Source organism: Tenebrio molitor, chromosome 3 (genome assembly GCF_963966145.1).
Source record: "Tenebrio molitor chromosome 3, icTenMoli1.1, whole genome shotgun sequence".
Lineage (NCBI taxonomy): Eukaryota > Metazoa > Arthropoda > Insecta > Coleoptera > Tenebrionidae > Tenebrio > Tenebrio molitor.
In genome coordinates this window covers 4,360,774-4,377,925 of record NC_091048.1, presented here as the reverse complement: position 1 = coordinate 4,377,925, position 17,152 = coordinate 4,360,774, and the positions used below count along the sequence as shown (strand labels likewise).

Sequence of the window (17,152 nt, the reverse complement as noted above, 5' to 3'; positions counted from 1 at the left end):
TCTTCATCGCACAGAAACGTGACAACCCCTCCGAATTTTAGTACATTAATTTTGTCCCAGTCTAATATATTGTAGTGGTACATTTCGTAGACGTAGACAGCCGTGAATTCTTGGATAATATGACACCCTGGAGCACCACTGATATCAAACGGTTGAACGCTTCACACTTGCTGCGCGAATGATCCACGACACCTACGCCTGATGTTCCACTGTAAAATAAAAAAAAAGTATATTGACGTTTTGTTTTACGAAGAATCGCCCAAGTTTCGTGAAAGAGATCAAGTAGATACCTACACGTGATACAGTATTAAGTACATCTCGCGTGAAATTACTTTTCGATGGTGTCACTGACAAGTAAATAAATATACCAATCAATTTCGAAGTAATCAAAACGAAAGCTCCCGGGAGTGAAAAACAGTCATCCTGAATTTACTCGGTGACATCGACAGATGAGTTTCAAACATTAAATAATATGCCCCAGAGCAATAACTGTTAATATTGTAACAGTCGAGCACCAAACTTTCCGAACCGAAGAGGATATGTCCTGTTCAATACTTTAGGTTTTACAACTTGAAACTAGATATTTCCAGAGTTTTTAATTAAATACAAAGTTTACGAAAGCTTTACTTTTAAATTTGTTTGGGTCAGAATTGCCAACAATAGAAAAAATAATGAAGGAATTGTGGACTCTTCCCACGATTAATAAAACAACAATGTTTAATAAAGAAACAAAACTATACAAGCTGTATAGGTAATTATGGAGAAACCTGAGAAACCTGGGAATCCTCCAAAATTGGAGAAAATGATAATGAGAAAAAATAATTCTCATGCTTCAAATAATTTAATTAACTTTTCAGAAGACACAATTAGCTTCTTAAACAAGATGTAATAATTGACTTTCTGAAGTTCTTTGTATACAGGGTGTCTCAGCTAAGACTTTCGAGCCTAATATCTCGGTTATTTGCCAACGGATTTTTATGAAATTTAAACTGTAGATATTTTGGATCGTGAAGGTTCAATTAGTAATAATAAAATTACCTCAAGTTAAAAAATGTAATTTTAACACATGTTTCCTTTATCGAAAATTATGCGCGATTATTATTAGATTGTTAAACATTAAAAAATAGGGGTCTACAGAAACAATTAAGTTAATCACTTGTCTGATTCAACGAAAAGATTAGATTTTGTCGTTAAAAATTTAATGTAAAATTTGAAGGTATTTGAGCAGTTACCTTTTGAAACAATTGATGATTAATTGCCAAACAGCATTTTGTACACCCTTTAAAGTCTGTCAAAATTGGGCGCGCTTTATTAGAAACATCACATTGTGAAAATTTATCGAAAATACCCTAAAAATAGACTACAGCGGCAGAAATTTCAATAAAAAATTGAAAAAGGACAAAAATTTTGCCTATGGAGAGTGTCGTAAGAACTTCAATGACACAGTTCGTTTTCTCGTGGAACACTATCCAAATGTAGGCTTTACAAAATGTAAGGTTAAGAGAGTCGTCGATTTATTTGAAGACACAGGAAGCGTACGTGAATTAAATTACCTTGCTAAAATATCCCGATCGTGCTTTAGTCCTTTATGGAAGAATTAAAGCATCCAGTATAATAAATTACGTCCAAATGTTGTCTTTAACTTTGTAAGTGTTTGTAAGGTCAGCAAGATAAACATCAAATATGTCACCTGCGCTTCTGCGAAAAGGGATGACCAAAATTCTGCAAAATTGCGCGTTTGTTTCATACGCGTCTACGTTTTTGTATTTGCCGCCACGTTTAACACAGTTTTTTGCTTTTTTCTTGCAAACCAGACGTCTTTCAAGGACGAGTTTTTCCCTACAGCATTTTTTATTGACGATGAATTTTTTATGTAAATCTTAATTGATTCAACATTTTAAAAAGCCATGTAAAAATTACTAAATGTCTAAAATATTTGCATTTTAAATTTCACAAAAATCTGCTGGAAAATAACTGAGTTATTAGGCTCGAAAGTCTTAGCTAAGGCACCCTGTATAACATCAGCCTATTTATAGATGGTCTGCTCCAAGGAGGGGACACTTCGAAAAACATGCGATGTAACGTGAGTTCTAGTTAAAAATCCCATGCTTTTATTTATGGAGATAAATATTACATTTCAAGGTCATTTGTATGTTTGTTGCCTATACAATCTGATCAAAAAGAAAACAAGTCAATAGTGCTACCTCATAAAATTTGTTGTGCACAGTCGTTTAATTGGTTGCCTATTCACCCCGTTTCGAAAGTAAGATTCTAATAAAAATACTTACCTTCAATGGTAAAACCCATTTTGCCACTTATTCTTATAATAATTGTTGCTTACAATTACAGTGAACGTCTGTAAACTTTGCCGAAATCGAAAAGTTGTTTTCTAGGTTAACACAGCACACCGTTGCTTTAAAATTGAGGTTTTTTTTGAAATTTCAACCAAAATTCTGCTTACCAGTGTCGCTTTATTCACAGTTTTAAATGCGCTTAATATCAATATACAAAAATTAAGGAATGTATCGCTAATCCTAGTTAATTATCCCATTTTAAATTTTACAAAAATGATGGAGGCGCCGGGATTCTTTTTCTATTCAAGTAGCGATATTGTTGTAATTATAACGCATCAAGTGCAAAAACTCTCTTCAGTAAATTAAATGTGATAAATCGAACGCAGAAAACCACATTGTGCTACCGTGCGATGGAAAAGTAAAAAAAATCGAGATAGCCATGATTAATACACTTCAGTTGGCAGCATGTAAAAATTTAATTCAAATCTCACTACAATAGTAATTGTCATTATTAATTATTGACTATTAAAATTTGGTATTACAATATGTTCACTTTAGAGCAACAAATTTTCATTGTCCAGGCTTGGTCCTATTCGACACCTCGAGTTTTTGAGAAATTTCAACAAACGTTTCCGGACCTTCAAGGCACTTAATCAAACAACTTGCCCAGAAAGTCTACAAATGCGTAAACAGGTTTTTGAAAACAGGTAGTGTTCTGCGCCAAAAAGACAGCAGACCACCGACAAAAAGATCAGCTGAAAATATTGAAGAGGGTGAACAAAGAATTATTGCAGAGATTAACCCAAGAAACTAACCTATCATTTGGTACAGTTCAGCTTATCCTTAAAAAATATTTGCACTTTTTTCTCTATCGTGTGTCTGTTGTGCATGAAATTACCCCTTGACAATAAGAGCCCCCACAACCGGCAACAACCTCTCTGGATAATATTGATTGATCGATGATCGTTGGATCTTGGATCGATTTATAAACAAGCGGCGCCACAGTGGGGCGAATGGCCTGTTTCGCTGGACAAAACTCGAAAAGTGAATATATCGCTCTGAAAATATGTACTGTAAGATTTTCATGGTCGCTGATTACGAATTTGATTTTAGATTTATCAAATTCAAAATGGCGGATCCAAAATGGTGGACCTATTGTGAAAAAAATTAAGTTATTGCTCCGAAAGTATATACTATAAGCTTTTCGGGGTCGCCGATTACGAATTTGATATCAGATTTATTAAATTCAAAATGGCGGACCTAAAATGGTGAACCAATTGTTAAAAAAATTAAGTTATTGCTCCGAAAGTATGGACTATAAGCTTTTCGGGGTTGTTGATTACGAATTTGGTATCAGATTTATCAAATTCAAAATGGCGGACCTAAAATGGTGGACCTATTGTGAAAAAAATTAAGTTATTGCCCCGAAAGTATGTTCTATAAGCTTTTCGGAGTTGCTGATTACGAATTTGATATCAGATTTATCAAATTCAAAATGGCGGACCTAAAATGGTGGACCTATTTTGAAGAAAATTAAGTCATTGCTCCGAAAGTATGTACTATAAGCTTTTCGGGGTCGTTGTTATTAGTTATTGCAATGAGAAATTGTATAAAAAAGTTTTCGGCATCAGTAATCATGAATTTTTGCTTTGCTTGAACTTTGAACTCCTGTCATCTCGATGAAATCAGCATTCTAATATAAATTGGAATCGTTTTTATTAATAAGCAGTGAAACATTTTAAATGGAAATGGAAATTATAAAAGCGAAATAAACAAGTACTAACTTCGATAGAGACGTTTTGTTCAAGCCAATTTTCATTTTTTGCGTTAAAAACATGCAGAGTTCGATGAGAATCATTCCTTTTCATTTTCGATATGAGGCTGCAACAATTTGTCCTTTGAATTTTGGGAAATAAAGAAACGAAAACCTTTTATTGCAGAAAATTTATTTTCAAGAATTTCTAGTTGTTCTTGTAATGTAGCACCCCATTTATCCTGAATGTATAAAAAATCTGCTGCCGTGTGCACATGATATTTTTGCAGGTTTCTTCTGAAAAAACAAAAAAAAAATATTAATATTATTATGACGGAGCGCGCCAGCCTGTGCCGCGCAAGACATTAACGGCTGTAACTTCTAAATAGGCAACTTTAGGCAATGCGCACTTTAATATTCAAAAAATATACACTTTAACGAACATGTGCATGTAAAAATCACGGCGGTTGCTCGTGGATGTAAAAAGTATACTCCACTTGTCGCCCGGCATGAAACAAATAAATTGTGAATTGCATTTCTACAGTTAGGCTTGATTTTACAAAAGAAGAAAAATATTTTTCGTTAATTAAAGTACATACAATAATTATACATACCTTGCTGATCGATTTCCATTTTATAAAATCAAAATCGTCTACGTCATTTTTACACAATGAGCACTTGAATTTTATGTTTGAAACACGGTAGCGAAGCGTCGTACGTGCTTACTCAAGAACCCTAAATTCAGACTGCTCTAGGGAAGCAGGTAAACAATATTTTGACCCAGGTTTTTTTGATATAGATGCAGCAAAGTCTTATCTATAAGACTGTGCACAAAAAACATCGAAATTTTGACCTTCGTTTTTCGAGTTTTGTCCAGCGAAACAGGCCATTCGCCCCACTGTGGCGGCGTGCGCGTGCTCCGTGCTCACCGTTGACGTTAAATAAAAGTGCGGGAGTTTTAAATCTCATTTTTTCATTGCACTAGCTGAGGAAATTCTTTTACAACCGACAGGTCACACAAAATTCTTTATGATTTATGAAAATCAAGATTTCAACATTCTCAAAATCACTAACCTAACTTTTAAGACTGACATCTGTTGAAAATCTCACGAATTGCCAACTGAAATGTTTGCTCAGCGCCTACTCTATTTCTTTTTCGATCTTACGGTATTAGTGTTACTACCGTTACTGATAAAAGAATGGTTTTTATTTATTTCCAAATCTAAGTTTTTTATAAAATATTTTCACAAAACCCGTCAATTATGAAACTAATTTTTAATATTGTTCAATACGGTGTGAGCAAAACCTTGCAGATATTACTGTGCGTACCTACCAATCAGGTGAAGATTTAAAAAATGCTTCGGAAAATAATATTATATTACAGATGGGGGCAAAATCCTGGTCATCACTTTTAAAGACCAGTTTATATCGACGTGTCACTTGTTTACTCCACCTTTTTATTTCGGTAAAAACAAGTCGATCAACACGATGTCCCGACTCGGTAAAAGGAGAAGGCAAAAGGCAAAGCTCGTCCGGTCCGAGTGTCGGAGATCCATTATCCTTTTCTCAAAGTAACAACGTAGAACGTGCCGATATCGGAACCCAAGTCATTTTTCTTAAGTAATTTTAAAGAAAAATCTTACTGCAGATAGAAACGCTCCGCGATTTTTTAACGAAACAAATGGACCAGATTGAGTTGAGAAGAAGCTTCTGAAACCGTTCCATATGATTAATTATCGCGTTATGCGAGAACGACCAAATTTTATCTTTTTAAAGTTCAATGGAACGCGAACAATATAATGGAGACGTCTTTAGCTAGAAAATTGGTTTAAATCAATGTCTGCTTCGATGAATGTACAATTTCAACTAAAATTGCCTCGGCTGGAACGTTCTCTAATCGAGCGCTTCCATTAGTGCAAGACAGGTTATTTTATGCCTCATGGAACCAAAACTGTATCAAAGACTTACAGTGTTACTGCAAATTATCAATACTGTGTCTTGAAAAAAAAATACGTTGAACTTGGTGGAATTTATGTCTTTTTGAAGTCGAAGCTACATCTATTTATTTCATGTAGATTTTTAAGCTTAGACTCTGAAATAGTCAACACTAGTGATATTTACTAATTAGAAAAAATGTAAAATAAGAGTTTATTCTGGAATAATACCTCCTAGGCCTTAAACCGCAGACACTTTGAAGGTTGTTTAATCCGGATCCATAATAAATACTTAACTCTAAGATCAGCACTAACTATACCGTCTTAAAGGGCCATTTCTTGCTTCAATAATCCGGATTATCCTTTAATCCGCGTAACCTTACCCTGGAAATAATGCGTCCTAATGAATTTGAACAGTAATTCGAACATACATATTCTCCAATAATATAATACGTGTTTTTCTTTTGGTTTTCTTCTTTTGTCAATTGTATTTCACTATTGTTCAAAACTATTTCATATTTACCTCACTTTGACATTTAATGGAGATAGGAAATAGTTTTGAGAAATAGTGAAATACAAAAGAGGAAAACCAAAAGAAAAACAGTGTAATAGATTTCCAAAAAAATGTATTGATATTTTATGACAGTAATTAAATTTGAAAGACCGAACAAAGGAAAATTATAGGTTCATTTGAATTTTTCCGCACAGAAAGAGTAGAAGTTTTTGTACTAAGCCCAGAAACTGAAGACCGAGACGAAGTCAAGGTCGCAACTGGGCGAAGCACAAAAAGACCTACTCTGAATGATATATACTATTTTATCTTCAAGCGGATCACACAAAAAAAATCGGAGAAATGCTTCAAATGACCTTACATTTGACTCGGTCAATGTGGACATTTCAACTCCTAGGACTTAAAGTGTTACAAAAAAAAGCCACTTCGACCGTTTCTATGTGGATACACAAAGGCGCGATTTTCGACGGCTTGAAGATAAATATATAAATGGAACCTGTTGCTACGTACATGCCGGTTTTTATTTGATTTTATTTTACATTTACATTTTCTCTACAAATTCCACAAATTTCTGAGCCAGTTTAATCTATTTAGAAATGTCCAACAATTCTCGCTTTATACCCCTTGATGATTGCAGATCAGCATAACTGTGAAAATTTACACCTCCATCATTATTTAACAACCGCAATAAATTGAAGCTTGCATATTTCAGCCTACTGCTGCGGTTCCACCACAAGCGTTAAATTAACCAATCATAATTCACTCTCGTCGCTCGACCATACTATTGTTATCTGCACAGTAAAGACAATAGAGTACTAAAGGTGACCATCATCACACTCTGTACGTTGATAAGGGTCACTTAACAGCCCATAACTTATTAAACCCTCCCCGGACGTGCCAAATCGTCGCTTTTTGCGATTAATTAATCCACAATAATTCCGCCGACAAAAAATCGCGTTTGCTTTACAAAACCAACTTTCAAACTTCCGCTGTTTAGTCAGACTTGTTCCTGCAGTCCTGCAAGGACTTTATCTGCCGTAAAGGGAAAATGTGATGAATCTGTCTATTTGATTCCACCGACTGTCCCTCTTTAGTGAGATAGCCGAGCAATAAAACTTGGACTGTGAGTCTGAGTGAGTCTATTTTGTTAACAGGATTTGTAAACTCCGAGTTAACAAGAATCTGTCACCAGAAACGAAATACATTCATTAATTAAGAAACCAAGATTCACTAAATCGAAACAATTTTAATTAAACGGGGCCCTCAACGTTGAAAAGCCGTTATTTATAAGTTGTATCAGGTGGCACCGGCTCTTCTCTCACCCCCCAAATAGCTATTGCTAATTAATGTAACACACAAAATAACGGGCCTTCAAATAAATTTATATTTAGAGCAACCTATGGAAATTCAATTGTTTGCAACATTTTTCCAGCGTAGAAAATGACACAGGAAACGTCTGACATTTAACGAAATAAAATTAGGTTAGAAAATATTTTTAATTTTTGTAGTGCATTCTTTCTCCACGGAATATGACAATATGAAATTGAGAAAAAGCTTACTATGAAACAGAATTAGAATGTCGCCTACGCCTACTCTAAATATATATTTATTTGAAGGCCCGATAGATATTGTTTTACTCATTTTTCTTATCTCTTATGTTCATTGCCAAATTTGAACATTTTTATGGCTCACTCAGGATAGCAAAGTCATACTTCTTACTTATCATTTCAGTTTGAAAATCATCCCTTTAATACACTAGTGCGAAAATAACTTTGGCCACTAGTGTGAAAAGAAATGTATAAGATATGAAATCAAACTTCATTGAAACCTTGACAACTTATTTATGTTATTTTTCTTTATTTGCAAATAAACAATAAAATCATCATTTGATTACGTATTGAGAATCTGACATATTGTGAAATGTCATATATTTATATTAAATTATTTTTTAATCTTGTCAGGTTCGTTGAGAAAATATCTTGTGTGATACTTGTGTGAGAAGTGCGTTTCAGACCACTGAATTTATTACTCGTGCGTTAAACATGCACTTTCAACACTAGTATCATAAATGGCTATTATATTATATTTTTCTGAATTTATGAGCGTTTTAGTTATTCTATAAATTCTGTGCAACGAATTACAAGCAGAGATCAACAGAATTGACTTGCAATAATGCTAAAATATTGAGTTATAGGAAGTTATCCAAGTATCAAAACATGTTAGTGAACAATTACTTTATATTTTAGGAGACACTCTGGACGAAACTATTTTGATTTATTTTTTGCAGTTTTGTACACACTACGCCACCTCCGACAAGACGAAATTTCCAACTTTCGCAAGAACCCGACCACCTGATACCCAAATCTCCAAGTCCGTGGCTTCCGTCCTGGTGGCGTTCAACTGGACACATGTAAGTTTCGCACTTCTTTTATTGCTTTTCCTTCATCTCCCGTTTTCCAGGTGGTGCTATTATATTTAAAATCGCCAGATTTGGAGTTTGGCAACATCGCAACTATCATATTACAAACTTTGGCGTCGGCTGGAATCACTGTGATCACGGCGAAACACTGGGACACCCCTTACCACCACGGCTACGGAGAGAACCCTTTTTATAAATTGGTCGAACAGACCTACAGGGATACGAGGAGTGAGTTTATTCTTGTTTCAACACGACTGTTCAATTTTATGATTACGCCGCTCGAGTGCGAGCGCCCGTTTTCTCAGAATAATAAGATTATCATGAGCCATTCATATCCGAATAAAAAGGAAAGTGTATAGGAAAAACATACAAACGGTTATAAATTACCGCCGCCCTACGCTTGTCGAATCTGATCTCGCTCGGAATGAACTTTTAGAAAAAGTAAATTCTGCTTTATGGAAAACATGTGGATGGAAAATTGGCCGGTTGGTGTCTTTTGATGTGACACAACTTCAAAGCTCGAAACAGCTTTGATCTTGTACAGTCATAAAAACAAACGATTAAAATCAATTATATCAATAAGTGGCTGATAATGAATCATTCGGTTCGAATCCAAATGCGATTATTCATTTAAACGTTTACTGTCCATTCAGTTTAAAGGGATAATGTACACTAAACCTCTTCCATGTTTGTTCAATTAAACATTCAGCAAACATAAAAGCTAATTCGAAAATGATGAATCCATACGAGGACTGAGTGTTTATTTTCGCTATAGTCCTCACTAACGTCAAACCAGCCAGTGCTTATAATTTTTTGAAACAATTATCAAAAGATTTATATTAAAAATGGTCATCGACGGCAAACTTTATCTCATTTCCAGTTGGAAATCTTCCACCCTACAGCTCTATCCGAAATATCCAAATATGTCCAAGACTTGAGACACACTTGTTGATTTTTTAAGTGAAAACTTCTTTAGGCGCACACATACATTTTATTCCCGGGTAGGACTTCTTTTTCACTTCTATTGTTTTTAAATTTGGCGTCGAAGTAGGCGTTGAAGTGTTGATTGTGAACGCACTATACAGGTTACGGATCTCGGATCAGCTGTTTTACACGAGTGGTGCGATCTCAATCGACTCTCCAACGCCTACTTCGACGCCAAATTTTAAAAAACACCCTTTATATATGACATTTGTTTTTCTTCTTTTTGATTTGTTTCTTAATTTCTTCATTCCACCAAGCTGTTTGTTTTTTATTTTTATTTATTACTACGATTCCACATACTTTTCTGGCTCCTTCTTATGGTATCGTTTTGAATGTTTGCCAGGCTTCTTCTGTGCCCATTTGTTCTTGTTGTTCTTTTGTCTGCCCCATTTTTGGTTCTACATATTCTTTATATTTTTCAGCTTGCAGTTTTTCTTTTTTATAGCTTCATGGTTCCAATTTATTCCTTGCTCCCTTTTCCGTATCTTGCTTCGTTACGTCTGTTATTCTCGCTACTAACATATAATGGTCGCTATAGATTTCCGGTCCTCTTTGGACCTTAGTGTCTTTTATCATTGTTCTTTGGTTCCTTTCTAGTATTATAAAATCTATAATTGATTTTTCTGATCGGCTTTGTACTTCTCTTGTTATTTTATTTGTTTCTTTCTGTGTTTGCTACGATTAAGTCATTTTCTATGCAATGTTCTATTAATCTCCGTCCGTTTCCATTTCTTGTATTTTCTCCATGTTTTCCTATTACTTCCATTGTGGTATTATCCTTGTTCCCAACTCTTCCGTTTAGGTCCCCTATGACGAATACTATTCCATTACTTTTTTCTACAGCTAAAGTCTTTTCTTCCCAGAATTTATCTTTTTCTTCTGTTTTTTCATCTTTGTTTGGCCCATACGTTATTATTATTGTTATTGGGTTTCCTCCATCCTTCGCCTCATCCTAGTATTTTCTTTCTCCATTTCTCGTTTACTAGGCAACCCACTCCCGCTTTTGCTCTTTCATTTGTCGGTACTCCGCTGTAAATTAGGTAATACCCGTTTCCTCCTTCTGTTATTCCTTGTCCTTTTTTCTTTGTTTCCGTGATTCCCAGAATATCTACTTTTACTTTTCGACATTCTTCTATTAATTCGTTCTCTTTTCCACTTAATCCTCTTATATTCCACGTTGCCAATTTCCAATAGTTCCTTGAGTTATCCGTATTTCGTGTTCCTTTTCAGTGCCATGTCTTTTCCATTTTCTGATTTCCGTGTATATGTTTATCTAGTTTTTTGTATCTTGAGGTTTTTTGGCTTGTTCTGTTTGTTCTTCCAGTTGGTATGTCTCGCTCTTCCATGTTCATATTTTTTTGTTTATTGTTAATTTCTTGTAGCCGATTCTTACTTTATCGCCTTTTCTGCATTTGCCTCTTCTCGTACCCATCCTTGTATGTCTCGTTCTTTCTTGGTGAGGTCGTTTGTTATAAAGATCTTTTTATTTTCGTTTTCCCAGGTAAGCATGATTTTTTCTGTATTTACCCACTTGTCCCACGTACATTTTCTTGTTGAGTTTCTACACACAATCTCGACGACTATCCCCAGGTTATTTTTGATCCACTTTTCTAGTGTTTTCTCCAACGTGTCATTTTTTTCTTTCATCAATTCCATTCGATAAATTACTATATTGTTCTTTTTCTGGTGTCTTTCCATTTGCTCTATTTTATCTTCCATGTATTGTATTTTCGTCCTCATTTCATTGTTTTCTCTCTTTATCTCTTTATTTTCTTCATCGAGCTTGACTAGTATCTCTTGATATTTGTGGTGTCGGATTTCCTTCACTTCTTCCATGAGTTTTTGGATCATGTTTTTCAGATCTTCCATTTTATAATTATAATGATATAAAATCACTCTTCAAAAATTCTTTATTGAAAATATCATAAGGCGGGAAGAACAACTGGGAAGCGTCCAGAAGAGTAGCCAAGCAGCACCTTTTTACAAAGGTGATGTAACTGGTTTAGATGAGTAATGATCCACCGCGAAGTGGTGAGGCCTACCTGGAATGTTCAATACAGGGCCGGCATCGGGATAAAAGGGGAGACGAATTATTGGCACGAATTATTGGCAAACGAAGACTGTGATTAACAAGCATTAATGCAAAAGTACGAATTTCAATATAATTTTGTGCGAAATTAATATTCATTCAGTGTGAATGTAAATTTGCTTAATTAGGTCTCTGCCTTGGGGTATTTTTATTTCAACAAAATTATATTGATGCATAATTTTTTCCAGATATTGAAAATAAACAAATTCATAATTTTTACATACTTGACAATTTTAAATCTGCACCGTACGTTGAAGGAAAATATTTTATGGACATTGATTAGTAGCAGTAAATAAATTTTGGTGATAGCTAAGCTTTATAGACCATTTTCCTAAAGACTCTTTTTAATGCTCCGAAATAGGCTTTGTGTCTGTCTAAATAGAATTTAAAAGATAAATCGGATTTTTCCGTTTTGTCTACTGCACTAAATGGGATTTCCACACATCCTTGGAATTTATTTCCTTTCACGGAGCAAATAAAACTCCATTAATTAGATAAACTGAATCGTTCTAATATCGAAAGCGTTGAAACCTTCACAAATTATTCAAAATCTTCACAGTTCGATTTTATTTGTTTGTTTTCAGAAATTCCACCAGAGAACCACGTCTAGGTTATTAACATAAATAAGGAAGTAAACTATCTACAAAATCCAAAAACAGCCGATTTTTCTACTTTCCGAGTAGATCCAATATACGTCATTTTTCCCAATAAGACGTATCCGGCGAAATGTGAAAATTATTCTATATTCTTGCATCGCACTCAATTTGAAACTGGATTACAGTGATGTCAACCTAATGACGTTTTCATTCATCCAAACTGAAAAGTAATAACCGAACTGTAATATTTCCTGATTTGTGTGACGCTAACACCATTACATCCTCCCCAGACCCTGCAACTTCTTTTACTTTCATATTAAATCGATTACCTGCGGAGTCGGAGAATTTTTGTAATAATTCTGCGGGATATATTTCACAATGAAATAAAAAAGTTTACTCCTTAAGGATCGACGCACCGTGCTTAAAAGCTTGTAGGTGTTTCGGATTCGAACAACACTCAAAAATTTCGTAAAGTTTCGAGCTTTCCAGAGATTTATTCCGCTCATAATGCGTTTAATAAATAAAAACTTTATTCGTGTTTCCTAATTTTGAGAAAAGGACGATTTATGCCGCCATTATCCTGCCACATATATTAGCCGGCTGTTCACCCCAGTCGCAAGCATCTCTTTAAAACCGAAAAGAAAGAGCTGTGGTTAATTCATTGTACAACACAGTTAGGGAATTTATCTCCCTATTTGTCTTCTTTGATATCTGAACTGGAACATACCACTCGGTGGAATCTAAGACTAATAACTGTGAATTGTGTGGATCATATCGTGGCTATTTGTTATGATAACAGCCACGTATGAGTCCGTAATGTGTAAAGTTTGATACTAAATTCGGTCTAATTGTTGCAGTTTTCGTAATTTTGGGTCACCATTACGAGCATTTGGGTCTTATGGTCGCGATGGAGGAGAAGAAACTGTTCGATAAAGGTTTGTAATTGCACCACTTAAAACTCTTCACGACTGCTCCAGAGGTTTTTAATATGGCACGAATGGCACTCGAGAACTGTAATAATGATAAAAAGAGATATTAGTTGCACTAACGCGATGAATGTTCCAGTTTTAATCGACACGATTTATTTACTTAAATTAGGATATTAATGGCCGAGGCGCAGCCGAGGCGCAGCCGAGGCTTGACAACCGGCGAGGCAAAAGGCACTTTTTGGCAATCTGATTTAATAAAGAGTGTCGTGAGAAAGGAATAAGAATCTTGTGGCCCAGTGTAAAGTAATCTTTAAAACGTGTGAAAACGTGATAGAAATGTTTAAATCACCTCCCCCGCGACGAAATCCCTTCATAATAAATTTTTGATCGATCGAAGATTTCGTTCTTATCGTGTGTTGTACTTATTGTGACGTAAACCACTCCGTTATATATCCGGAGTATTCAGTTCGAAATCCACCCTCCTCAGATACCAACATCCCGCCGACTACTTAGGCGAGCTCTGGAAACTGGAAACGTATCAATGTTCCGTATATTGATGGAGGGGACGGAGATTAAATCACATATCCGGACATTGCTCCAGCTTCCGGTGTGATTTCCGGTAAACCGGAACCCAACCAGCTTTGCTCCGACATAAGGGATGATTATGTTGGCTTTTTCCACCGGATCCGTTTGTGAATTATAAACCTATCGGGACCGCCAAATTCAGGATTTTCATTCCAGGTCAAGGTCCGCTTTTTCAGCTCGTTTGATAGAGCAACAATCAATTAAAGCTCCTAGTTGTGTAAACCTGTCACGTTCCGTATGTAGCGTAATAAATTTGAGATGAAAGTAATGGTTTCGGCTCGATCCTACACACAGTTTAACTTTTCCTCTTGTTGTCTTTGTTACACGACTTTCCGCGACGTCTCCTGAATAATATTAATTAACGAGGGGGTGATTTCCTAACTAGAACGCTGTGTAAATTATTTGCTTTCATCGAGAGATTGGGCAACAAGTGTTTAAGAAAACAAAACTAGAAATTTACTATTTATTTGCAATACAATTACTTTGGTTTCGTTGCTAACTTACTAAACAGACCAACAGATGGCGTCCAAAAAAGTGCGTCCGAAAAAATGCGTACGAAAAAGTGCGTCCGAAAAAGTGCGTCCGAAAAAGTGCGTCCGAAAAAGTGCGTACGAAAAAGTGCGTCCGAAAAAGAGTTACTTTTCGTCCGCTCGTGAGTACATAAAATTACCGTTTTCATTAAGGGTGCCTAAAAAAACAAACATTACATATTCAACTTTTAAAATCTGAAAGACTTGAAAGTTTTCGTAAGAAAAAATTCCAATTTTCTCATAAATATGTATTCATTAATTTACAAACCAATGTTCTCTCATTTCGTCCTTTCTACGCTCCCAATTAATCAATTTAAAGTTTTTTTGTCTTAGGCGAATACTTTGTCCTGGGCGTGGACATCGAGCAATACGACAGCGAAAACCCATCGAAATACTTGCGAGGACTGCTCCGTGACGAGTCGGACCCAGTGGCCCAGAAAGCCTTCCGGAATTATTTAGGAGTGGTTCCTTCCAGTCCTGTGGGCTTCGAAAACTTCACAATACTCGTGAATTCGTATATGGAGAGGCCACCTTTTAATTTCCCTAATCCCCTTATCTTCGTCGGGGGAGCGAAACGGGTAAGACGTTCGTAATTCATCCATTCATGACTGAATGTTACCTGCACCCCAGAAACACCCCCAGAGATGAAGTACCGCGCTTCGGCCATTATTGACATAAGAGCAGGGAAATATGGCCATCACTTTTTATCCTGCAAATGGTACATTTTCAGTGAGGCTTAGGCAGCGTCCCCCATTTTTATATAAAATGGGGTGACATTAATCGTTCGATATTACGTTGTGTATAGACTGTTAAGGGACGGTATGAAATATTCGCCGAAGAAAAAATATGAATGAAAAATGGGAGCGGTGTCTCAGGGTTTAAAAGTCTTCGATTAATTTTATGTCAACTCTAACCACAATAAATTAAAAATGCATGGAATATTTAATTTTATATCGCAAATTTTTGGGGTATCTGCGAAAGGAGATTTATTTTATGTATTCAAATAAAATATGTTTCTTCGCAATGATAAATTGCCTGATTCAGACTGGAAAGCAGGACGTGTTCCTCGACATTACACACAAATGTATTGATAAGAAATGATCAATCAAATGTCACAACCAGTACAGGAAACGGGTTTTATCGCGATAATAACGAATTACGAAGTTTTGAAATTTACATTTGACAAATGACACCCATCTTGCCTGAATGAGAAGACCGTAATGGTGTTTTAATCTGACATTTTTGTAATGCTAAAATATCTCCCTTACAGCTAATATAAATTACGAAACAGGTTATCTTGTTTAATTTACTTTTGCAATTATTATAATTCTTTTAAAATTTGCGTCTCTAATAGGTCTATTATTGTATTCAATTTGGAATCGTTTATGGCTATCTATTAAAGCACTCGTGGTTTAATACATCTCTAAGAATAGTTATTTACGAACCAAGTGCGGGAAGACGATGTTCCCGCATGAGCGCATTTTTTAAAGCACGAGCGACGAAGGAGCGAGTGCCTTTAATTAAAGCGCGAATGAACGGAAGATGTCTTCACGCAAGCGGTTCGTACAATATTTTTTGTACGAAAATTAAATTAATTTTTTTTGTTTTAATACATTAAACATAAACGATATAAAACCAAGTAGGCAGTGATCTTTGGTTGTTGGAAACAATTGTTTCACTTGATATTTCAATTTTTGCAATAATTTGTGAATTTTGTAGGAACAATTTTCAACGATTATAAATCTTACCGTACTTTTTTAACGGAGGAAAACCCAGGGAAGTTGTATTTTATGACCTAAATTTTATTATTATCAAGACAGATTTTTTTTTTAATGCCTCAAAGGGCCAGTGTTTTTTGCAATTTTTACATTCGAGTCGACCGGGAAGCACTCGTTTCGGAGCGAGCATTGAATGTTGGAAGCGTTGCTTTCAAGGCTATGAGTACAAAAAATTTTTATCAATACTTCAGTGTATTATTGTCATTTACACCAAAAAACTTCCAATATTAATGTTCAAACTCTACTTTTTAACATCTGTTGCAGATGTAGTTGCATCCGTTACCTTGAATTACCAATTAATGTTTTTATTTAAGAATTAAAACAAGAGTGCAAATTCGAAAAAATAACATAAAAAACTCGTTTTATAAGGGCATTGGCGCACTCGTCCCATAGAAAACTCCCCTACGGCTCGTATTCTACACTTGGGACTCGTGCGTCAAATCAACCCTTATAAAACTCGTTCTTTAATATACTATTTTTCTACTTTGCGTCTTTAATGACTATGTTATAACACCAAAAACAGTGTTTTAATGAAGCCTATTAAGATACTGTTTTGGGAAACTTTTGTTTTTGTCATATTGGCAGTATCACGCAATTTCTGTTAGTGGACCTTGAATATCCAACAAAATCGAACGTCAGTTGTCAAACAATAACAATCAGAACAGGAGTACCAACCCAAACATCATAGACAAAAAATCCCCCCTGTGAAGTGAAATTTCGTACAAACAGAAATTTTCGTAAAACTAACAC

The 17,152-nt window shown here is 35.3% G+C and overlaps 1 protein-coding gene across 1 annotated transcript in view; it reads left to right on the top strand.

Moving 5' to 3' along the window:
• Positions 1-17,152, top strand: part of LOC138127358 (guanylate cyclase 32E) — a 74,115-nt gene that overhangs the window by 39,391 nt on the left and 17,572 nt on the right. Inside the window, exons 3-6 of the mRNA XM_069043402.1 lie at positions 8,780-8,902; positions 8,953-9,139; positions 13,438-13,515; positions 14,958-15,202. Of these exons, the coding sequence (XP_068899503.1) occupies positions 8,780-8,902; positions 8,953-9,139; positions 13,438-13,515; positions 14,958-15,202 (633 nt within the window). The remainder of the gene's footprint in view (positions 1-8,779; positions 8,903-8,952; positions 9,140-13,437; positions 13,516-14,957; positions 15,203-17,152) is intronic.